The sequence below is a fragment of the Schistocerca gregaria genome, chromosome 7 (assembly GCF_023897955.1).
Source record: "Schistocerca gregaria isolate iqSchGreg1 chromosome 7, iqSchGreg1.2, whole genome shotgun sequence".
NCBI classification, from domain to species: Eukaryota; Metazoa; Arthropoda; class Insecta; order Orthoptera; family Acrididae; genus Schistocerca; species Schistocerca gregaria.
The window spans coordinates 413,744,283-413,769,789 of record NC_064926.1 but is presented as its reverse complement, the minus strand read 5'-3'; the positions used below and the strand labels follow the sequence as shown (position 1 = coordinate 413,769,789).

The following is a 25,507-nucleotide window of genomic DNA, read 5'->3' as shown; positions in this document are numbered from 1 at the left end:
GTAAAGTACACAAGCGGCAAGACGCAGTCAATACCTTCGCTACGCAGTGCCGATGGTACTGTTATCGACGACTGTTCCGCTAAAACGGAGTTATTGAACGCAGTTTTCCGAAATTCATTCACCAGGGAAGACGAATGGAATATTCCAGAATTTGAAACACGAACATCTGCTAGCATGAGTTTCTTAGAAGTAGATACCTTAGGGGCTGCGAAGCAACTCAAATCGTTTGATACGGGCAAGTCGTCAGGTCCAGATTGTATACCGATTAGGTTCCTTTCAGATTACGCTGATACAATAGCTCCCTACTTAGCACTCATATACAACCGCTCGCTCACCAATAGATCTGTACCTACAGATTGGAAAATTGCGCAGGTCGCACCAGTGTTCAAGAAGGGTAGTAGGAGTAATCCATTTAACTACAGACCTATATCATTGACGTCGGTTTGCAGTAGGGTTTTGTAGCATATACTGTATTCAAACATTATGAATCACCTCGAAGGGAACGATCTATTGACACGTAATCAGCATGGCTTCAGAAAACATCGCTCTTGTGCAACGCAGCTAGCTCTTTATTCGCACGAAGTAATGGCCGCTATCGACAGGGGATCTCAAGTTGATTCCGTATTTCTAGATTTCCGGAAAGCTTTTGACACCGTTCCTCACAAGCGACTTCTAATCAAGCTGCGGACCTATGGGGTATTGTCTCAGTTGTGCGACTGGATTCGTGATTTCCTGTCAGGCAGGTTGCAGTTCGTAGTAATAGACGGCAAATCACCGAGTAAAACTGAAGTGATATCAGGTGTTCCCCATGGAAGCGTCCTGGGACCTCTGCTATCCCTGATCTATATAAATGACCTGGGTGACAATCTGAGCAGTTCTCTTAGATAGTTCGCAGATGATGCTGTAATTTACCGTCTATTAAGGTCATCCGAAGACCAGTATCAGTTGCAAAGCGATTTAGAAAAGATTGCTGTATGGTGTGTCAGGTGGCAGTTGAGGCTAAATAATGAAAAGTGTGTGATGATCCACATGAGTTCCAAAAGAAATCCTTTGGAATTCGATTACTCGATAAATAGTACAATTCTCAAGGCTGTCAATTCAACTAAGTACCTGGGTGTTAAAATTACGAACAACTTCAGTTGGAAGGACCACATAGATAATATTGTCGGGAAGACGAGCCAAAGGTTGCGTTTCATTGGCAGGACACTTAGAAGATGCAACAAGTCCACTAAAGAGACAGCTTACACTACACTCGTTCGTCCTCTGTTAGAATATTGCTGCGCGGTGTGGAATCCTTACCAGGTGGGATTGACGGAGGACATCGAAAGGGTGCAAAAAAGGGCAGCTCGTTTTGTATTATCACGTTATAGGGGAGAGAGTGTGGCAGATATGATACATTAGTTGGGATGGAAGTCATTACAGCATAGACGTTTTTCGTCGCGGCGAGACCTTTTTACGAAATTTCAGTCACCAACTTTCTCTTCCGAATGCGAAAATATTTTGTTGAGCCCAACCTACATAGGTAGGAATGATCATCAAAATAAAATAAGAGAAATCAGAGCTCTAACAGAAAGGTTTAGGTGTTCGTTTTTCTCGCTCGCTGTTCTGGATTGGAATAGTAGAGATATAGTACGATTGTGGTTCGATGAACCCTCTGCCAAGCACTTAAATGTGAATTGCAGAGTAGTCATGTAGATGTAGATGTAGATGTAGAAGGTAGTTACGGTTGTAATTCATTTCCATTAGAGGTTTACAGTTTGCTCGTTGTATGTAACTAGTGATACTGTAGCCTCTGAAGATCTTACAGCTATTGTGAAACAGCTCACCCAACCATTTCTCCTCGTGGGCGACTTCAGTGCCAATCATGTCTTGTATGGCTCGACTTCTACGTGCCCTCGAGGTCGTGTTTTGGAGAGCCTCGTGATGTCTCACGTGATGTGCATTCTCAGCACAGTTACTCCCACTAGCCGGCCGGAGTGGCCGTGCGGTTCTAGACGCTACAGTCTGGAACCGAGCGACCGCTACGGTCGCAGGTTCGAATCCTGCCTCGGGCATAGATGTGTGTGATGACCTTATGGTAGTTAGGTTTCATTAGTTCTAAGTTCTAGGCGACTGTTGACCTCAGAATTTAAGTCGCATAGTGCTCAGAGCCATTTGAACCATTTTTACTCCCACTTATTTCTGTTCAGTTAATGGGTCATTATCAGCCATTAATCTCTCTTTCTGGTCTGTGGTAGGTCACTGACGACCTTTATTTCGTCGACACTTTCCACACCGCATCCCCCTACTGGATGGAGTCCCACCTGCAGAGAAGCCACTGACATGATGGTTCAGCATGGCTAATTGGAGGCTCTTCCGACAGCTGGCTGTGTTTGAACCCTGCGCCATCGTCCAGTAATGGGTGGACCGCATCACACGAGTGGTTCATCATGCCGGTGAACAATCAGTTCCGCAGTCCTCAGGTCATCTTAGGACGCAACCTGTGCCTTGGTGCACGGAAGATGGCCGTTTAGCCATTCGGGACAGTCATGTGGCTCTTCAATGATTTCAAAGCCACCCTTCGGCAGGTAATCTTATAGCCTTTCGAGTGGCGAGAACAAAAGCCCGACGTATGGTTAAGGAGAACAAGAAAGGTTCATGATAAGCGTTTCTGGACTCCATCAAACGTTCCACTTGTCCTACGAAATAATGGGAAGAAATGAATAGTATTTGTGGTAAACACAGTCGTTCACAAAAACCAGCAATTCCGACATGGGGATGTCTCCAAACAGAGCCCAAAGACTTCTCTTAGACGCTGGTGGAAAATTTGCACTTACTACTGCAAATGACACCTAGGATCCGGTGTGTTGTAGCTACTATGCTACAGCAGAGAGGAGAAGGTTTTATTTTAGAGCCAACCATTCCGAAACTTACAACTACCCTTTCTCCATGTGGTAGCTGGAGTCAGCCATGTCCAATACTCGTGATACTACATCCAGTCAAGATCATATCCGGTACGGCAAGCTTAGAAATTTGCCAGCAACATCGAAAGATATCACCCTTGAATATTTTAATCTTATATGGCAGATGGGTACCTTCCCCAATTCATGTAAAGGGACAATTTTGATACCTCTCCTCAAACCAGGAAAGGCCCGCGCGTGTCCCAGTAGCTATTGGAATATCGCCTTAACGAGGTATGTAAGAAAGATCCTGGAACAAATGGTCAATCGTCATCTGGTCTGGTTGTTCAAGACCAGACATCTCCTTAGCCGCTCTCAGTGTGGATTCCGGAGATTTCGCTCCACAGTCGACAACCTGGCTCTGCTAGAGGCTGGTATTCGGCAGTCTTTCCTAAGCAAGCATCACTGTATCGTATCAGTATATTCTTTTATATCAGTGGAGGCACTGTATTCTCGCACAACTGCGTCAGTGACAGCTTCGTGGCCACCTCCCCATTCTCATGCGATCTTTCCTGTCTCACTGGTGTTCTAGGACCAGAGTTGGTGCCTCACTGTCAGATCAATTGAGAAATGTGTCCCTCAGGGCATTTTTTAAGTGTTACCCTCTAAGCTGTAGTCATCAACCGTATCAAGTTTATGATATGGAGTTCTGTACAGTCTTCCTTACATGTAAACGGTTTTTCTGTTTGCTGTTCCTCCTCGGTGTTGCAACAGCGACCTGCCAGTTGCGACTTACGCTTCGGTAATTAGATGAGTGGACTACAAAGAAAAGTTTTAAATTTTCTGCGGGTAAGTGTGTGTGTGTTCATTTTAATCGTATTTTTACTTTACCTGTAATGCATGTGAGGGACTTCATGCTACATTTTAGAGACTCAGTGCAATTTCAGGGCCTTATTTTTTACCCCAGATTGTCGTGTTTGCCACACCTGAGAGATCAGAAAGCCATATTTGTTTTTCAACATAGTCACTCTGGCGATAAATTAGCTTTTCCCAACGAGAAACGAGTTTTCTGACACCGTCAGTTCACAGTGTTTTAATATTATTGTCGGAGCATAACCATACCTTTGCTCGTATTGATTCAACAAACTGAAAATAAGTACTCGAAGAGGTTCTTAAACCACTGACAATAGGCCAAACGTGCTCTGAGGAGGATAATCAGTGACAGAGAACCTAAGGCGCTAGCTTGTTGCAAAATTCACAGCGCTTGTGTGTGTTCTGACATTGTCATGCTGAAGGAGATAGCGTTCGATGTAAGGATGAACTCTGCGAATTCGAAACTCGATTGCAGCATGGTGTTTCTCACGCACTCACGCAGTTACGTTACACACCACCATGTTACACGCTACAATTCCGTATCCTCTAGCATCAGGGGAGTGCAGATATCCAGACACGGGAAATGAAGATATACATTTTAATAACATTGGTTATGTATAAAAAGCTGCAAGAGTTTCACATAAAAAATTCTGAGGCCTTATCACAGCTCCCTTGTGCATTCTGCATGCCGTTTGCATTTCAGGTGGGTATTTTGTCCACATCTCAGCTGATTTATGGTCCGAAATCAGAATGATTGCACTGTTTAATATTTGCTGATTTGGTGTAGCACCTGCGTCTTTTGGTGAAGATATAGTGTTACAATCCGAAACACGATGTTAATTCTCCAGAACTACTTCATCAACATCAGATATTCTCAGTACTGTGTCTGAGATTTCATAATCTTGCAAAGAGGCTATTATGTTGAGAAAAAACATAAAGTATAAGAACTCTGAGAAGAACTGAATGACAGTTTAAAGTGATGTGGTTAGAGCAAAAACACAGGGGTTGGGTTCTCCCATCCCTTCTTTCCACGGAAACAGACATTCGATTGTTCAAAACAACGTTGACGGCATTTCTTTACACCTGCCTTAATGTAATTTATTTCTCTATAATATACTCCAATAAGGGGTAAATAGTAATGATTAAAACATTATATTTTAAACGTTGTTAACGAGCAAGAACCCTTGTGAGTCAAGATATAATCAGTATCTTACGACGGTTAAATTCTAACTTTAATACTGGATCGCTTTCGTCCTCTACATAGACGACAATTACTTCCTCTATCACATCATCAGACAATCCCTCCCCTCGAAGAGAGCTTCAGTGGAGTCTTTCCACCGATCTGCTCGCTCCTCTACATTTAACGGTGGGAAAGCCATTGCATTCAGAATATTATCACCTTTGTCTTTAAAGTCACAGAACGTTGGTTTGATTTTCTATATACTGAGACAATCCACCCGATGGTCATTTCTTTTCTGATTATAATACTTCGTTCCTTCAGACACTCTTAAGGTGTTTGCATTGCTTTATACCTGTATCTCCCTGAACATTTTTGTACTTCCTTCTCTTTTCGGTCACCTGGAATTTTTCTTCCGTTGCCCAAGGTTTCTTTACAGTTACTTCCCTTGTACCTATGACTGTCCAACATTTCTGACTGTCCATTTCAAAGATGCCAACTCCTCTTCAATTGAACAGCCTACTGTGCTATTCCTCATCACAATATCCACGTCTTTAGCGAACTTCGAACGCGTCTCATTACTCCTCAAAACTTCAGTATCGGACAGGCTGCAAAACAGATTCTTTTGGACATTGCTCTTAAGCTTCACTCTACTGCTCATCATTATTTAAGACTGTTCTGAGTCTACGTCTGTGCATGGGTTCGCCTTACAATACACAATCTGATTTCGCTCTGGTGTATTCCAGCTGTAATCTTCCCCTGTATTATCGAAGTATACTACCCCTTCTGATTCTTGAACTGATTATTCGCTATCAGAATTTGAAATTTAGTGCAAAATTTGCTCCTCTGTTATTACTACTGTCCAGCTCATATTTTTTCGTATCCTTTTCATCTACTCCAGTCTCTAAAAACCACATTCGAATCGACAACGATTATTATACTTACACGTCTCTTTACGTACTGCAATATGCCTTCAATATTCTCACTAACTTCCAAATTCTATTCATGTACAGATTTAACTGGTAGAAATTTCACCTGAACTGTGGTTCTGGTTTGCTGTCGAATCTATTACTGAACAACTCACAGTTACTCCCCCTTGTCTTACCCTCACGTTTTATTATTTTCTACTGTTGTTGACATTATCCTACAGTCGATTCACCAGACATTCTTAAGGTCTTTCCATTCCACTTTACTCACCCCCACTATGTCAAGACTCACACTTTGCCTTTTACTCTCTTTTGTCAGTTCCCACCTGGATATCCAAATTGGGTCTAATCAGGAATCTTTCACGAATGGAGAGATCATCATGATAGTTTTTCCGTTAAATGCCACGTGTCGTGCAGATACCCATTATGTGGTTCTAAAACAGTTGTTACTGTTGGTTTCTGCATCGTCATGGTGATCTTTGCTGACTGTTTCGGCTTTTAGGAGCAATGTCATGCCCAGTGGAAAGAGTTTGTCCTGAATCTCTGTCCGTCCATCCACCATCTTTAACAAGGCCTTTGACAGAGAATGGAGACATTCCTGCTGAAATTTATTCAAAACTGAAGCTGTGGCTGGGTTTTAATCCGGACCTAGGCTGTTTCGATTACTAGCTAAGACAGAAAGAATACGTCTTGGACTACACTGTTTCGATTACTAGCTAAAACTGTACGAAAACGTGTTGGACTCCATTGCCAGAGGTATCACAACAATTATCGCCTGTAATTATCGAGTCGGTCGTTGCTGCACGGGAATCCCTTCTCTCAAACTGATGCATTTATCCACCACCATAGACCATGAAATTTTGTAACGTATTCACGGAATCACCCGGTATACGCACGGAAAAGTGTTCAAGGTTGCCAATTACTTGGAATGAAGAAGGATACCGATTATCCACTCTCATGTATTGTCAATGACAGAACCTTCTTCAAAATACGTTGCTTTCCCCAGGACACACCACCTCTATGAACGGGACTGGTGGGAGCTTACTCGATATTGCCTAATGGGAGACAGATTGTAAGTTAACTTCCCAAGCACAGATTAGTGTAAAATCATACGAGTTGGCTCAGAAGTGCGCAAAATACTACCCACGATAGGTGGAGCGATTTTATCACACTCTACGGCTGGTTAAATCAATAGGGACAGAAATGTAGTTGCCGGATATCTTCATACCATAATGCAATGACTGTTTAAATCGCTGTGTCACAGTCACGGTGAATTCATAATTTAATGTTATCACTGATTTGATATTTGTATAATGAAGTGAACTACACTCCTGGAAATTGAAATAAGAACACCGTGAATTCATTGTCCAAGGAATGGGAAACTTTATTGACACATTCCTGGGGTCAGATACATCACATGATCACACTGACAGAACCACAGGCACATAGACACAGGCAACAGAGCATGCACAATGTCGGCACTAGTACAGTGTATATCCACCTTTCGCAGCAATGCAGGCTGCTATTCTCCCATGGAGACAATCGTAGAGATGCTGGATGTAGTCCTGTGGAACGGCTTGCCATGCCATTTCCTCCTGGCGCCTCAGTTGGACCAGCGTTCGTGCAGGACGTGCAGACCGCGTGAGACGACGCCTCATCCAGTCCCAAACATGCTCAATGGGGGACAGATCCGGAGATCTTGCTGGTCAGGGTAGTCGACTTACACCTTCTAGAGCACGTTGGGTGGCACGGGATACATGCGGACGTGCATTGTCCTGTTGGAAGAGCAAGTTCCCTTACCGGTCTAGGAATTGTAGAACGATGGGTTCGATGACGGTTTGGATGTACCGTGCACTATTCAGTGTCCCCTCGGCGATCACCAGAGGTGTACGGCCAGTGTAGGAGATCGCTCCCCACACCATGATGCCGGGTGTTGGCCCTGTGTGCCTCGGTCGTATGCAGTCCTGATTGTGGCGCTCACCTGCACGGCGCCAAACACGCATACGACCATCATTGGCACCAAGGCAGAAGGGACTCTCATCGCTGAAGACGACACGTCTCCATTCGTCCCTCCATTCACGCCTGTCGCGACACCACTGGAGGCGGGCTGCACGATGTTGGGGCGTGAGCGGAAGACGGCCTAACGGTGTGCGGGACCGTAGCCCAGCTTCATGGAGACGGTTGCGAATGGTCCTCGCCGATACCCCAGGAGCAACAGTGTCCCTAATTTGCTGGGAAGTGGCGGTGCGGTCCCCTACGGCACTGCGTACGATCCTACGGTCTTGGCGTGCATCCGTGCGTCGCTGCGGTCCGGTCCCAGGTCGCCGGGGACGTGCACCTTCCGCCGACCACTGGCGACAACATCAGTGTACTGTGGAGACCTGACGCCCCACGTGTTGAGCAATTCGGCGGTACGTCGCCCGGCCTCCCGCATGCCCACTATACGCCCTCGGTTAAAGTCCGTCAACTGCACATACGGTTCACGTCCACGCTGTCGCGGCATGCTACCAGTGTTAAAGACTGCGATGGAGCTCCGTATGCCACGGCAAACTGGTTGACACTGACGGCGGCGGTGCACAAATGCTGCGCAGCTAGCGCCATTCGACGGCCAACACCGCGGTTCCTGGTGTGTCCGCTGTGCCGTGCGTGTGATCATTGCTTGTACAGCCCTCTCGCACTGTCCGGAGCAAGTATGGTGGGCCTGACACACCGGTGTCCATGTGTTCTTTTTTCCATTTCCAGGAGTGTATTTGTGTACATGGTTAACTGATATGTCATACAACACAACAACAGTGGTCTTGTTTCTCGTATTTTGCTGACCATTATAGTCGTTTTAATTTTTGTTAGATGTTATGGGGTATGAACCGTTGAGATATGCAAGGTATATAAATCGGAGCTGTCTTTGTATGAGTAAAAGCGGCAAAAGAAAACAAAATGTGTACCTGGTGCGGGAGTTGTCGGTGCTGCAGCGGCTGTCGTTACTTCTGGGGCAGAAGGTTTCAATTGTGACCCATTCGTGGATGAAACTGTGGTGACTAATGTTGGCGTTGGTGTTGTTGGTTCTGCAACAGGGGATAAAGTGTGTACTTAGCAAACAGAAGTCAATGAACTGTGTTGGAAGTAGTAGGTAATTACAAGTACATTATGAATTGTTTGTAAATCAAGCCATTTGTAGGATTTATTTTAATCCAGAAAAAGGATGGTCAGCTATGGCTTCCATAATGAGGAGGTTCCTGGAAGGGACTACTTTCACTATGAGTTTCATTTGACGTATCATTGCCATTCGTCCATAAAGTCCAAACTGTGTAGAGTTTCTATATTAAAATTGTTTCTTAGCATTTGTATTTCTATGATCTCGTTCTACATCATAGCGTACAAATGAATGGACCTTGATAAAACCTGTGAATTGGAGAAACGATTTTAGTAGTTGCCTGGCACCAAAGCGCAATCCGCTACTTTTGCTGATTTATCCGATTTCCTCAGTAGACTACTGGTTTCTTGTTGTTCCTTAAGGTTGATGTTTTTGTAGATGCTATGTGCACTTAATCACTACGTGCAATGGATATCACATTTTCTGTCTGTGTCAGGTGTTAATTGCTTTTGCAGTGTTCAGATACTAACGCACCCGTTGTTGTAAAGGCACTGTTGAGTCTCAAGCATTAGGTGAGGCAACCTTAGGGACAGAAATATGATTTGCGCCGGGATCTGATTTTCTTAAAGCAAATGTTAGCAAGGATGCAAATTTGGCCATAAACCCTTGCGTTCTGTAGTACAAAAGCGTCTGTTATGAAGTAGAGGATTTATACCCTTGCAGGATTACATGAGAACGTTGATACTAATACCTTTGTAGCAACACAAGTTGAACATGTTCATATGGATCATTCCTTCTAGTTTACTTCTTCAACAGACAATGCGGCTGTGTGAGCGAATACGAGAAAATTTTATGCACGGTTGTAATACATTTACTGAGTTCAGCGGTTGTCATCACGAAAAGTACGGCATTAAATTGTTACTGTAAGATGTAAGTTATTACGTAAATAACTTAATCTGGTAGTTTTTATTGCATACGATTTTTGCCACATGATGGAGTTGAGCTACCATTGATCACGGAGACAAAGTAACATGATTTATTGCGTTGTGGACTGGAACCTGGAACCCTACGTTTCACAGGCAGTATCCTACATTTCCTGCAGGTGAACACTAGTGGAATTATCTGCATATATTTCTTTTTTAAATTATAAGTCATTCGTCTTGTGATGCGGGCAGTCACAAATGCTTCTCCAGCGCTAGATTATTCTTCTCAGATTATCGCCTTTTTTTTTAATTTTTCAGTAAATTCGAATATGTTACACCCACTTTCATTGCTGTATGCTTCGCTTATGTCGACAAATCCTTTGAGCGTGTCTTCATTTTTCTTCAGTCTTGCTTCCATTATCAAATACAACATGCAAAATGACACTGTGGTGCCCTTACTTTTTCTAACCCCAAACTTAACGTCACCTAACAGATTCTCAGTTTTCTTTTTCAATTTTCTGAATATTAGTCTCGTCTGCAGCTTGGATGCTTGACCTTTTCAGTTTATTGTACAAGATTTTTCGCACTTATGTGCCCTTAATTGCGTGGATGATATTTTCCTAAAGCCTTATGGTAAGTTGCCAGAATCATACATTTTACACATTGCATCATACAGCCTTTTGTTTGTTTTGGTTAGTATAGCTCAGTGTCGGATCGACCACCAGGGACAGAACAACTGCTGCTAAGAAGGCGAGTACACCGTTCGCTTGTTGCATACTTTTACGAGCTTCAAGCGGGAGCGACTGCAGTAACAGGAACTGTCATTGCAGTCAACATATGCTAACAGAATTGGCGATCCTTTGCTCACAGCTCCAGGCTGCATTGGCTTCCATCACACAGCTTGAGGCTGCTGCCAAGGGACATCACTATGGGCGGGCGGATGCTGGTACGTGAGAGACTTCGAGCACGTCCCACGTGTCCCCCATTCAGTCCACTGCTGTGACCCTCCTGGGTTCTGCCTGCACCGAGGTTCAGCCCTCACCCGTGGTCGACTGGGAGATAATTTCAAAGTCTGGCACGCAGTGAAATACTTTGTGAGGGGCCGATCGTATGGATTCTCCGGTTAGTTTGACTAAGAGGTTGCAGGCGTTATTTGTAGCCGACGATGTCTCTGAGCTCGATTCCGTCGTCCAACCTCTTCCAGAGGCGTTCACAGAGGGTGGGTTTGCTGGTAGTTCAAATGGATGTGAGCACTATGGGACTCCTGTGGTCATTAGTCCCCTAGAACTTAGAACTACTTAAACCTAACTAACCTAAGGACATCACACACATCCATGCCCGAGGCAGGATTCGAACCTGCGGCCGTAGCAGTCGCACGGTTCCGGACTGCGCGCTTAGAACCACGAGACCACCGCGGCCGGATGCTGGTAGTTGGGAGCTCCACTGTTAGGCGCGTAATGGGGCCCCTTAGGAACAGGGCTGCCAAGGAGGGGAAGGAGGGCAGTGTGCGCTCCATGTGCATACTGGGGGAAGTCATTCCGGATGTGGAAAGGCTCCTTCCGGATGCCATGAAGAGTACTGGGTGCAGCCAACTGCATATGGTGGCTCATGCCGGTACCAATGACGTATGTTGCTTTGGATTGGAGGAGATTCTCTCTGGTTTCGAGCGGCTAGCAGGAATGCTAAAGGCTGCAAGTCTTTCTTCCGAGATTAAGTTGCAGCTCACTATCTGCAGCATCGTCGATAGAACCGACTGTGGTCCTTTGGTGCACAGGCGAATTGAGGGTTTGAACCATAGGCTTAGGCGGTTCTGTGACCGTGTAGGCTTCAGATTCCTTGACTTCGTTATCGGGTGTAGGATTTTCCGGTTCCGCTTAATAGGTCAGGAGTCCACTACACACAGGAAGCGGCTAAACTGGTAGCGGGGGCTGTGTGGAAAGAAGTGGGCGGTTTTTTAAGTTACACTGCCACGGGTAACCACCCAAATGGCGTCCATCTAAAATGGGGCAGGTAAATCACAGCAAATTAGTTGTAGAAACGATCGGTATTGTAGCTGTAAGTTGTCGTAGCTGTGTTGGGAAAGAACTAGAGCTCCGAGTCATAATATGAAGCACTGAAGCTCAAATAGTTATAGGTAAAGAAAGCTGGCTATAGCCGGAAACAAGTTCAGCCGAAATTTTCTCTAACGATCTAACAGTGTTCAGAAAGGATAGATTAAATGCAATTGGTGGTGGAGTACTTATTGCTGTCAGAAGTAGTTCGCCTGGTACAGAAATTTAAGTAGATAGTTCCTGCGAAATAGTAGAGGAAGAGGTTATACTTGACAATAGAACTAAACTATTAATTGGGTCGTTTTACCGAACCCCCCGACTCAGAAGGTATAGTTACTGAACAGTTCAAAGAAAACTTGAGTCTTATTTCAAATAGGTACCCCACTTATACGGCTCGATATGCTGGAAAAATTATACGTTTAAAGCCGGCGGCAGGCACAAAAAGTCATCCTAAAATGCTTTCTCAGAAAATTATTTTAAACAATTAGTACATGAGCTCACTCGATGCATAAATGGTTGCGAAAGCATATCTGACCTCTTAGCAAAAAATAATCCTTGATAAATAAACAGCATCGTGACGAATACAGGGATTAGCGACCACAAGGCAGTAGCTGCCAGGCTGAATACCGTAACTCCTACAACCATAAAAAAGAAACGAAAATAGTGTGTCTGTTTGAAGAAGCTGATAAAAATGCTCTTAACGCCATTCTAAAATAGAGGTTACCTCCATCCTATCTGATCACGTAAGAGTAGAAAAGTTATAAAATGGTTGAAATGGCTTTGAGTACTATGGGAATTGACTTCTGAGGTCATTCGTTCGCTAGAACGTAGAACTACTTCAACCTAACTAACTTAAGGGCATCACACACGTCCATGCCCGGGGCAGTTTTCGAACCCGCGACCGTGGCGGTCGCGCGGTTCCAAACGGTAGCGCCTAGAAACACTCGGCCACTCCGAGTAGAGAAGTGGTGGAATGAATTCAAAGATACAGCACCGACAGCAATTGAGAGATATATTCCACATAATTTAATATGTGATGGTACTGATCCCCCATGCTACACAAAAGGTGTCAGATTGCTGTTGCAGATGCAGCGAAAAAAGCATGCCCAATTTAAAAGAACGCAAAATTCTAAAGACTGCAAAGTTTTGCAGACGTTCGAAATATACAGCGTACTTCAATGCGAGATGCTATCAATAATTTCCACAACGAAACTCTGTCTCGAAATGTGGCAGAAAACCCAAAGAGACTCAGATCATACATAAAGCACACCAGTGGCAAGACGCAATCAGTGCCTTCACTGCACGATAACAACGCTGAAGTCATTGATGACAGTGCCACTAAGGCAGAGGTATTAAACACGATTGTCCGAAACTCCTTCAGCAAAGGTGATAAGTAAATATTCCTGAATTCGAATGAAGAGCCACTGACAAGATGAGAAACATAGAAATAGATATCCTCATGGCCGCAAAGCACCTTACATCCCTTAATAAAAGCAAGGATTCCGGTCCAGATTGTATACCAGTCAGCTTCCTCTCAGAGTATGCTGATACAACAGCTCCATGTTTAGCAGTTATGTACAACCGCTCGCTCACAGAAAGATCCGTACCTAAAGACTGGAAAATTGCTCATGTCAAACCAATACCCAAAGAGGGAATTAGGAGTGGTCCGTTGAATTACAGGCCCATATCACTATCGTCGATTTGCAATAGGGTATTGGAACATATACTGTATTCGAGCATTATGCTAAAACGTTAAAAATGGTTTCCATGGATTATGTGGTAAATTAACACTGTTCATTTTCCACTATTTCGCACACATTTTCCGCGTTAGATTTAGGAAATTCATAACCTAACATTAAACTTCTTCGCTACAGGAATATGCATTTCACCTCATTCAAGAGAAGATATAAAACATGTATTAAAACAAATTACACCTGAAGATAGACCCACAGGGTCCGAATTGCATCGTGTAGTTAACAAAACACGAAAAAGTTGTGACTGAAGGCGTTGTTTTATTCATACCTCCAATATTATGAAGTATCTCGAAGAAAACGATTCGTCCGCAGCTCGTGGTCGTTCGGTAGCGTTCTCGCTTCCCACGCCCGGGTTCATGGGTTCCATTCCCGGCGGGGTCAGGGATTTTCTCTGCCTCGTGGTGACTGGGTGTTGTGTGCTGTCCTTAAGTTAGTTAGGTTTAAGTAGTTCTAAGTTCTAGGGGACTGATGACCACAGATGTTTAGTCCCATAGTGCTCAGAGCCATTTTTAGAAAAAGATTTATTGACATGCAGTCACGACGGATTCAGAAAATATCGTTCTTGCGAAAATCAAATAGCTCTTAATACTCATGAAGTAATAAGTGCTATTGACAGGGGATGTCAAATTGATTGTGTATTTTTAGATTTATAGAAGGCTTTCGATACCGTTCCCCAGAAGCGTCTTCTAACCAAACATCGTGCCTGTGGAATATCGCTTCAATTGTGCGACTGGATCCGTGATTTCCTGTCAGAAAGGTCACAGTTCGTAGTAATAAACGGATATTCATAGAGTAAAACAGAAATAATATCCAGTGTTCCCCAAGGAAGTGTTATAGGCCTTGTATTCTTCCTGATCTATAGTAACGACATCCAAGACTATCTCAGTAGCTATCTTAGATTGTTTGCAGATGATCGTTTACCGTCTTGTAAAGTAATCAAATGACCAAAACGACTTGCATTATGATTTAAATAAGATATCTGTATGGTGCGTAAATTGACAATTTATTCTGAGCAAAGAAAAGTGTGAAGTTATTCACATGAGTATTAAAAGAGATGCTCTAAATTTCCATTACGCGGTAAGTCACAGAAATCTGAAGGTAGTAAATTCAATTTAATACTTAGGTATTGCAGTTGCAAGTGCCCCAAGTTGGAAAGATCACATAGGTAATGTTGTAAGTAGAGCCAACTAAAGTCTGAGATTCATTGGCAAAACACTTAGAAGGTGCAACAGGTCTACTAAAGAGACTGCCTAAACAACACTTGTCCGCCCTGTTCTGGAGTATTGTTGTACGGCGTGGGATCCGTATCAGATGGGGCTGACGTATGACATCGAAAAAGCACAAAAAGGGCAGCTCTTTTGTGCTATCGCGAAGTAGGGGAGACAGTGATACAGACATGATTCGTGAATTTTCGTGGCAATCATTAAACAAGGGCGTTTTTCGTGGTGACAGGATTTTCTCATGATATTTCAATCACTAGTTTTCTCCTCCGATTGCAAAACCATTCTGTTGGCACCCACGTACATCGGAAGAACTGATCATCACGATAAAATAAATCAGGGCTCAAACAGAAAAATTTCAAGTGTTTTTTTTTCCCGCGCGCCGTTCGAGAGTGGAATGGCAGACAGACAGCTTGAATGTACTTCATTGAACCCTGTGCTAGGCACTTTATTGTGAATAGCAGAGTAATCACGTAGGTGTAGATCGACTTGAGTAGTCGTTTGCTTGCTATTACCGCAAACTATTTTAGAAATTCCGATGGAATGTTGACTTTCCCTTCTGCCTCATTTTATCTCAAGTTATCAAGAGCTCTTCTAATCCTACGACCATGTTTATTTTGCACATTCACTCTAAACCTTGGTGTTAAAAAGGACCCAATTTGTTTCAGGTAGCTCCACTTCTACACATTTGTCTATTGATATCATAAATGAAGTTACTGAGTAGTTTAGTATATTATCCTTCAAACTACATAATAGAATATTACAATAACATAACCATATATTACAATGATATGCGTGTTTGTTTTACTACCAAATGTCTTTTACCTAGAGGTTTTATATGTACATCCAAGATTTTCCTGTAAGTGAATTTTTCAACGAGTTCATCAACACATCGAACACACTCTCCTTCAGCATGCCAATGTCAGACCACACACAACCGCTGTGACGTTTGCAACAATCCAGCGCCATAGCACTGTCATTGATTATCCCTTCTTTTTTCGGTCAAATGAAATCTTTCTTCTATTGTCGAGGTTCCTTCACAACTAATTTCCTTGTAGCTATGGATGTACAACATCTGTGACTGCCCATTTCTGAGGAGTCCTCGCCTCTTCAATTGATCGACGTATGTTGGTATTCCTCATCGAAAAATTCATGCCTTTAGCGAATTTCAAATGCGTCTCATTACTCCTCAACACTTCAGTATCCCACATACTTCCAAACAGATTTTTTTGGCCGATTCTCTTAAACTTTAGACTACTCTTCATCATTAATTAATACTGTGGGCTCACCTTACTATACTGTATCTGATTTCTCTCTGATGTGTTTCAGCTGCAGTCTTCGCCTGTCACCGGGTATGTACCAACTATACTACTCCCTCTGATTCTTGAACTGACTATTCGATACTACAATTTGAAATCTTGTGCAGAATTTCCTTCTCTGTCATTACTACTGTTAAGCCCCTACTTCTCCATAACCTTTTTTCCTATTGCATCCTCTACAACCACATTCCAATCCACTACGTTTATTATATTTTCATTTTCCTTTACGTACTGAAACACCCTTTAAACATCCTCACGTACTTCCACTATCTCTTGTTATGAAGCTTGCAGTACTGCCATTTTTACCTGAACTGTCGTTCTGGTTTGCTGTCAAATCCGATGAGAACAGCCCTATCACTAAACATCTCACGGTAGTTGCCTCTTGTCCTACCCTCACATTCACTATTTATTGCTGCTGTTGACTTTACCCTACTTTCGTCTCACCAGAAAATCTTACGTTCTTACCATTTTACTTTACTGATACCGCCATATGTAGATTGAGTCTTTGTGTTTTTCTCATGCTCAGTTCCCTTTTGTCAGTTTCCTCCCCCCTCCTAGATATCCAAATGGGGGCCTAATCAAGAATCTTTCACCAGTGGAGAGATCATCATGATATTTTATCTGTTAAATGCCGTATGTCAGATAGATACACATTGTGTGGTTCTAACACAGTTGCTACCGTTGGTTTCTGCGTCGTCATGGTACTGATCATTGCTGACTGTTCCATCTTTTAGGAGCAATTTAATGCCCCAGTCGCAAGAGATTGCACGACAGACGATGGAAACTTCATATGTCCAGTGTCTACGGCAACCAATCCTGTTGAATTTTATTCAAAACGGAAGCCATGGCTAGATTTAACGCGGACACAGGATGTTTCGATACTACGGATAGACTCAACTGCCGGACTTCCAGCCAACTTTCATCTTATCTATAATAAACCTACACAGCCAGAAAAAGTTAAAGGAGGCTATAGGTGGACTATAGAGAAATATTCCAAAGCGGTGAGTTCCCATTATTTATGTCCACAACATTACTGAGATGAGAAGTTTTGGTAATGATAGGAGAGTTCAGTGAGGTCAACACACTAAATATGTGGTTCGCGTTTTCCTTAAAAGCTCTTAGACTGTTCATTTTCAAGAAAGGGATATTGATTAGGGGAGCTGATAGAAACTGGTGTGACTGGTGACGTCATGTTTAAGGTACAAAGTCCAGTACAGTACTGACGCAGAATGTCTCCGTGAAGATGTTACCAACACTAAGGGGTGACAGGGAAGAGCGAAAGTACTTATTTGCCGTAAGGGAGTCTGGTATGGAAACAAATAACTCAAAAGGTACGAGCGATAATCACTGCTACCTCTGACTGTGGAAATAATGCACTGGTACAGTTGTTGCTACAATTTTAGGATAGAAAACGTCCAAAGATGATCGTATGGACCAAGAAAAGATAAAAAGTCTGGTAAATGTGAGTTCTGAATGCATACCTCAACAGTTTTGAGCAACTGTTCATCCTCAGTACTGTTAATCACATTTGCTACAAGTAGAAAAAAATAACCTACTAATCTTTGACACTAAAATCTACACGTCAAGGGTGATGAGCACTTATTCAAAAGACGAGATGTGTTTCATAGTTGCGAAGATGAACAAGTGGTAAATGCTCTTAAAGCTCACATTTTAGAACCCACGTTTCCTGGAAATTGTCTTTTGTCTTGGTGCGTACTGTCATCTCTGAAAGTTTTCTATCCTACAATCATAGCTAAAATAGTAGCATTATGTCTTAGACTCAACTGTCAGAGGTATCAGAAGAATTATCGCCTATTATTTTCGAGACGGTAGTTTCTGGATCGGGATAACTTATCTCAAACTGATACATTTACTGACCACCATCACCCTCGAAAGTTTGTCACATCAAGTTTTCGAGAGTGCAAGTTGCTTGGAATGCAGATGGATACCGATTATACACCCTCATGTATGGTCAATGACAGTACATTTTTCAGGATACGCTGTGTTCACCAGGACACACCACCCTGGGACTCTGGGACTGGTGAGGTCCATCTCAATGTTGACTAATGGGAGATATGTTGGTAGTTAACTTCTCAACTACACTACACTGTAAAATCGTATGAGTTGCCTTGGAACTGCACAAAGTACAATATACAAATACGTGTAGCGATTTTATCACTCTCTACCGCTGGTTAAACCAGTAGGGACAGAAATGTAGTTTCATAATTCCTTCATTTGATATTGCAATCGACTATTTACAACGATGTGCCAGTCACGGTGAATTCGTAAGTTCATATTATCACTGATTTTATATTTGCACAATGAAGTGAACTATTTGTGTAAATGGTTAACTGAATGTTACACTACACAACAACAGTGGTGTTGTTACTCATATATTGCTGACCATTGTAGCCCTTGTAATGTTTGTTAGATAAGAAGTGGTATCATCTGTTGAGATATGCAAGGTATGTCAGTAGGAGCTCCATCAGTAAAAGTGGTAAAAGAAAACAATATGTGTACCTTGTGCGGGAGTTGTCTGTGCTGCTGCAGCCGTCGTTACTTCTGAGGTAGAAGGTTTCAATTGTGACCCATTCGTGGATGAAACTGTGGTGACTACTGTTGGTGTTGGTGTTGTTGGTTCTGCAACAGGGGATAAAGTTTGTACTTAGCAAACGAAAGACAATGAACTGTGTTGGAACTTCAAGGTAATTACGTTATAAATTGTTTCGAAATCAAGCCAATCGAGGGATCACTTGCATAAAATTATTTTAACCCAGAAGAAAGGTGGTTAGTTATGGCTTCCATAATGATGAGGTTCCTGGAAGGGACTACTCTCAGAAGCAGTTTCATTTGACGTTTCATGGTGCTGTATATTTTCTGAAACACAGGAGTATTCCGAAACATAGAGACGAAATTCGAGAAATAAGAGATTAGATTGAGGATTTCTTTTTAGGGATGATGCTGAGCTTTATTTTCGATTGAGAATTACCTATTGGATGGAGGTGTCGTGTTTGCCACACCTGAGAGTCCTGAATACCAGAACCGTGAAACCACTGAATATCTCAAAGACCCTTAGCTACAGGTCTTGGGGAGCGGACAGGGCGCATCCCGCCATTTTTATTGGGGTTACGTGAGTTCGCAGCTGGACTACGGTGCATGATGTACGGATCATCGAGGTCTTGCTATCTGAAGATCATTGACGCTCTCCACCACGATGTGTTGTTGCTGGCGACATGTGCGCTTATAGGACCAGACCCATACCCAGCCCTGTGCTGAGGCCGTGGAACAGCCGTTTACCAACTGGCGGCGGGTACTCCTGGTTCATCGGGAGTGTAAGTTACTTGCAGCACAGACCTCACTAGGCGCAGCATACGTTGCTTGTCTGCCTTTGGAGCGCCTATCTTCCAACCGTCCACGAGCCACAGTGCCGTTTGGGATCCGCAAGCAGCGTGCGCTGCGGTCCTTCGATGATTGGCCAGTACGGCCCGAAATCCAGAATTTTAACAGTCTGCCGCCCTGGTTACTGGAGAAGTCCTGAGTGATGTTAGAATTTGTGCGGCACAGGACGGATACCACTCTTACTTCCGTTTTTAAAGCGATATTTTCTCACGTTTTATCTGAGCAACACCGACTATATAACTGTTTTTTGCAGATGAGTCGAAACACTGGGTTTCTGTTAGTTGTTCTCCCAGAGAGTGTCCTCAAGGTCCAACTGTACAAGCGTTTACTCTGGTTAATGCAGAATTGTCTGTGGTCTTGCGTGCAGTGGAGCAGATGAGATATTCTTCGAGTACTAAATTTCATGTCCGTTCGGATTCTATATGTATACTCCACTCGTTGTAACGTTGGTACGCAGCAAATAAAGCAGTCCAGACCTTGTAGGATCCACTCCTCCCACTATATCAACTGGGGAATTTTCTGGCATTGTGCTGGACACCAGGAAACATCGGCATTGAGCACCCATAAGCACCAATTCACACACAACAGAAGTTCGGCAATAAAGTAAAAAATGTTTCTATATGAGAATATTGTGTCACCATCGCAGTAAATTAATAAATTTAATAACCGCACAGTACCATCTGTATAAATGTTTGTGCTCAATTGTTACATTGTATTAGATTAGATTAGATCCAGTCTTCGTTGCGTATACCCAAATATGTGATGGTTCTCGTGGGCTTGCAATGACACAGATTCATGATTGGGTGTATAGCTTGCTAGTATTGTTGTTTGGTCCATTACGATAGTCATTAAGAATCAACTTCACCTTATGATTCCGACCTACAGCTATCATGAGCTAACCTACGCCGGCCGTAGTGGCCGAGCGGTTTTAGGCACCACAGTCTGGAACCACGCGACCGCTACGGTTGCAGGTTCGAGTCCTGCCTGGGGCATGGATGTCTGTGATGTGATTAGGTTAGTTAGGTTTAAGTAGTTCTAAGTAGTTCTTGGAGGCTGATGACCTCAGAAGTTAAGTGCTCAGAGCCATTTGAACTATTTAGCTAACATGCACCAGCCTCCATGTAAAGTAAATGTTCCCTTTTCATCCCGTTTCAGTTTATCAGTTTGTACATACAAATGTGAAATAAAATTTATAGTCACAGAAACATAATTACCCATCAAAAGGATGAATATACTCCCCAAGGATACATGCTTACTTGTGTTAACCTTATGTGCCTTCCACAAGTACGAGATCACCCAAGAATTGTCACGAAAACATTTCCCCCCCCCCCCCCCCCCAATAACGTCCCTTATCCGTCTGGACACGCATCAACGTTTCCTGAACGGTCCTGGAAGAGACACTGTTGATAGCCGTTGACTCACTCTGGCCGTCAGTTGCTCAACATATGCACGTTTATTCTCGCTTAACACAACTCTGCAGCCGTCGTCCATCCCTGTCATCTAAGACCAGTGATACACCTACATTTGCCTCGGTGGCAATTTCGGATATCGACATTTTGCCATACACGATGTACTTTAACCACGGCTTAACGAGAAAGGTTTAATAACTTAGCCGTTTCGAAGTGTTTCCACTTTTAGCCCCAAATCAACTATTTTGCCCTTTTGGACGTCAGATAACCTGATCAGTTTCCGCATTACGACAACGACTGCATTGTTTACTGCATCTGCAAACGCAGTTTATGTAACCTCCACGGATAGCTTGCCACCTGCCGCCTGCAAATGAGTAGTGCACACTGACGCCGCGCCGTACATAGCAGTGGTAACATTAGTGTGAGCGAAGATTGTATTATTACGAAATGTACGTGAAACTTCATTCCGCCACCTATAAGTGGCTTGGCACACTGACGCTTTACATAGCAAAATGGTGGTTCGAATGGCTCTGAGCACTATGGGACTTAACATCTATGGCCATCAGTCCCCTAGAACTTTGAACTACTTAAACCTAACTAACCTAAGGACATCACACAACACCCAGTCTTCACGAGGCAGAGAAAATCCCTGACCCCACCGGGAATCGAACCCGGGAAACCGGGCGCGGGGAGCCCGAACGCTACCGCACGATCACGAGCTGCGGACCCTCACATAGCAGTGGGTACATTAATATGAAGGGAACATGTATTATTACCGCATGTATATGGATAATGAAGTATCAAATTCCAAAGACTGCATAAAAACTTATAAGCAACAGACAACTTGCTAAGGATCGTAGCACGAAAGTATGAGGATCTGACATTACGCGATATAGCATTAATCGGTACCAGTTTAGTTAACGATGAAATACAGACCTCGAAGTATGCACAGTGGGATAACTGATCGGTAAGCCCTAAGTGCCTCTCTAATTATAAATGGAAAATAATACACAAACCCTTGCTCAGATATTTTGTTTAAGGAGCACTAGGTTCATGATGCACAGAATGTTTCAGCGAACATTCTTCTGTCTGATAATGCTTGAAACATCGTCAGAGACTAATACTGGTGCTGCTAATGAGATTTTAATGCAACATTTTGGTTTACTTGAAAATACATTCTGGATTTAAAGTACATTCTGTGAGATTAAAGATGACTTAGCATTTGGTTTCTCTGATAGCTACACGATTGTATCACGACGCTACTAATATGTGACACGATTTACATTGTTGCTTTTGCGGTGTATCTGTTTTATATCTGCACAGTATTTCTGAATTCTACCGGAAAGGAAAACATGTTTTAGTAGTAACTTTGTGGTATAGCTACAATGAGACAGCCTTTATCGTAGCACAACAATACGTTACATTATAGCACTTTCTTGATAACTGTAAGGCACGTAATAACTAAGATACCTATACCCAAAGCATTTCACTTTCGTTTATCATGAGGTAAGTACATTGACTTCTGCAGAACTTAGCTTTCGGAGGACGATAACTACGACACTTCCACAGAGATTATCTTACAACACGACGCACAGTTTAGCGCTACAGTACGCGTATTTGAGTGACTAATTTTGTACTTAAAACATTTATTTTTAAAGATATTTGAAGTACAATGATACAAAGGTTTTCCGTGATACATTTCATTCCATTGCTGTAATCTGTAACACCTGAGGACATAATTACATTAATCCTCAGGGGGTACACGCTTACTTTGTGTACCATGTTTTTAACAAGCACAAGGAGCCCTAGCTGATATCGTATTTACTTATACAACTTTACACATCGGTACCATATTTCTCTAAAACATAAATTACACAGCTATCTGGTCATTTAACTGAGAGAGACAAACATTTATTTTACTTCATCAGTGACAGATGTTTACGTAATTACACCGTTGGATAACGTCACACTTATGAAATTGTATTTGTCTGTACTTTGTGAACTGTTCATATTTTTTCGGAACCATTGTTATACTATGAGAGCTTTGAATGATGTATTTGGTATGGGATTATGATTTTTAAAGTACGTTTGAAGTAGTTGACACTTTTGACATGAGCAGAGAATTTTTTTAGGTTTTGAAATTATTGGAGGAATCTACGACGATTTAGAGAGTTGACTGAGGTGTTATGATGTTATTATTACGATGACTATATGTATTATGCTGTTGCGGTATGTTTATGATCAATAAGCTGATGATATATGAGTTATTTGATTATGCTATTTATCTGTTATGATGGAATATTGAAGAAGTGTCGACGAATAAGGTAAGAAATAATGAGTAGAGGTTAGGGACTCTGGTTTGTGAAAAAGGTTGTTGGAAACAAAGAATCGTACTTTAAGAGTTATGAAATGTATGTAAATGCGTGAATTTATTACAATGCCGACGAAAATTTTTTGGACACTGTTATATTTATAGGATTTTGTTTCTGCAGATTTGTAACGCAAATTCTTGACCTGTGAAATTTTTTATATGAGATTGTCACTGTAGCGGAAACTGGTGTCGTAAATATTTCGGTAAGACAGTTAAGTGACCACCTGCACGTAATGCGTCGTGGGCACCCAGCTGCGCGACAACCACCTGACAAAAGAAAGCCATTAGTGTGTGCCTTTCAGAGGCACAGGTGAAAAAAAAGGAGGCCATTATCTATTGACATTCCTTTGTAGAAAGCGTCGCAAAAACAACACGCTCATTACTTGGAAAATATACTTACTTACTTCTGTACACCTGATAATGACAAACGTCTTTCTACGAGAGTTGAGAGAATTTGTACTAACTCATGAAATGTCACATGACTATTGAATGATATTTTTATGCTTTGTCCATAGTTGCTTATTTCATTTGATATCTGTTTTCCAGCTGTGTTGCAGCATTGGTTTTATAAAATTAAAAGTATTTGCTAATGTGAACACTTTCTGTCGACAGGTCTATTAAATAATTATTTTATGATCCACATTCTTCGAAAAAGGAGGTCTTGGAATGGAAAGAGCAATAAAAAGCGACTAATAACAGTAACTGTATATATAATTTTCTTTTCAAGTACTTGGTAATTTGTTGTAGCATTAGTTTTTGTGTTGCACCACTTTAATTGCATAGACATTAAGATGCGAATAGACATTGTCCTTATCTGCATTGTTGTCTTTAGTGTAACATTTTTGCTGATTGAGCTTTGTCATGTTTAGGTATAAGTTATAGCATTTGCTGCTGCTGTTTGCCATTCATAGTGCTACTGAATGTCACTTTGTATTACTAGGTTAAGCCAATTTTATTACTGATTTATTTTTCTTGTTTGCTGCGCATTGCCTTATATTAGTTGTAATATTGGTGCCTTTTTTTGCCTATTTCCATTTTTTTTATCATTGCTGTTTGTGTTAATTGTTTTGTGCTGCTGCATTGCCTCGTCCCTTAGTTTAGCATCTGAGCTCAGTAGATTTAAGTTAGCTTAAGAGGGGGTAGACTATATAAGAAACTAACTATGATGAATTGGAAGAAAATCATTGAGAAGCTTTAAGAAAATGGTTTGGCCATAAAAGTTGCGTACAGTGGAGAAAAACTATTTTTGAAAGAGGATGTGAACAGAATACAGAAAGCTGGTTTAGATAGGACTTTTTGGGATTAATGATGAATTACGGGAGATCTCTGTGCAAAATACTGCAGTAAAACAAACCCTGTCCTTTCCTTTCGTATTATCCCTCTATGTGTTTATGTACCCTTGTGTATTTGTCTTTTTCCTGTCTTTAAGTGTTTAGCTAATAAGATTTATGTTGTAGACTTTTTCTAATACTATGTTATTTTCTTTGTAAATATGTTCAAACATTATTTATTGTGTTTTGTTTTAATGCTCATGTGTGAAGTTGATGTGTCAAAAGTTATTCTGATCTTTTATATATTTACTTATGTCATAACTCCTGTAACACTGATGTATTTGTTATTTCAATTCTTTTGTAAAGCCTGTATTACTGCAAATGTTATCTGTACTATTTTGTTCCTTAATGATATATTTTGTACCTTTGTTATTGTATTCTCATGTTATAAAATTGTAATTGACACCTGTTCATCAAATTAAGTAACTTGTAAGTTACATTTCACTGCACACATTTCTGTTGGTCATAGTATATGGAAAATATGTGAGAAGTAGGGACTGATAGTGTTTGCACGTGTGTTAATAATTCAGTAAGGGACTGGATAACAGCATTGCTGGTTCTAAGGACATTTCAAAAACAATTTTTGTGAGGGCACAAGCGGTGGTTATAGACTTGCTATATTATCCGCAAAACTCTTCAATAGTGATTGTGCGCCTGCACAGTCAAACAGATGGCTGCTGGCCATCTCTAGAAGGACTACAGTGGGTCTACACTTTTGATGACCCACCAATACCATTATTTCTACAAGGACTGCAGTGGGTCTGCACCTCTGGTGGCCCACCAA

At 42.1% G+C, this 25,507-nt stretch overlaps 1 protein-coding gene across 3 annotated transcripts in view; it reads right to left on the bottom strand.

The window, feature by feature from the left end:
• LOC126281591 (proteoglycan 4-like) overlaps positions 1 to 25,507 on the bottom strand; it is a 281,963-nt gene that overhangs the window by 174,065 nt on the left and 82,391 nt on the right. For all 3 annotated transcript variants that reach the window (XM_049980676.1, XM_049980677.1, XM_049980678.1), the window contains one exon: positions 8,798 to 8,917. In XM_049980676.1, coding sequence (XP_049836633.1) covers positions 8,798 to 8,917 — 120 coding nt within the window. The remainder of the gene's footprint in view (positions 1 to 8,797; positions 8,918 to 25,507) is intronic.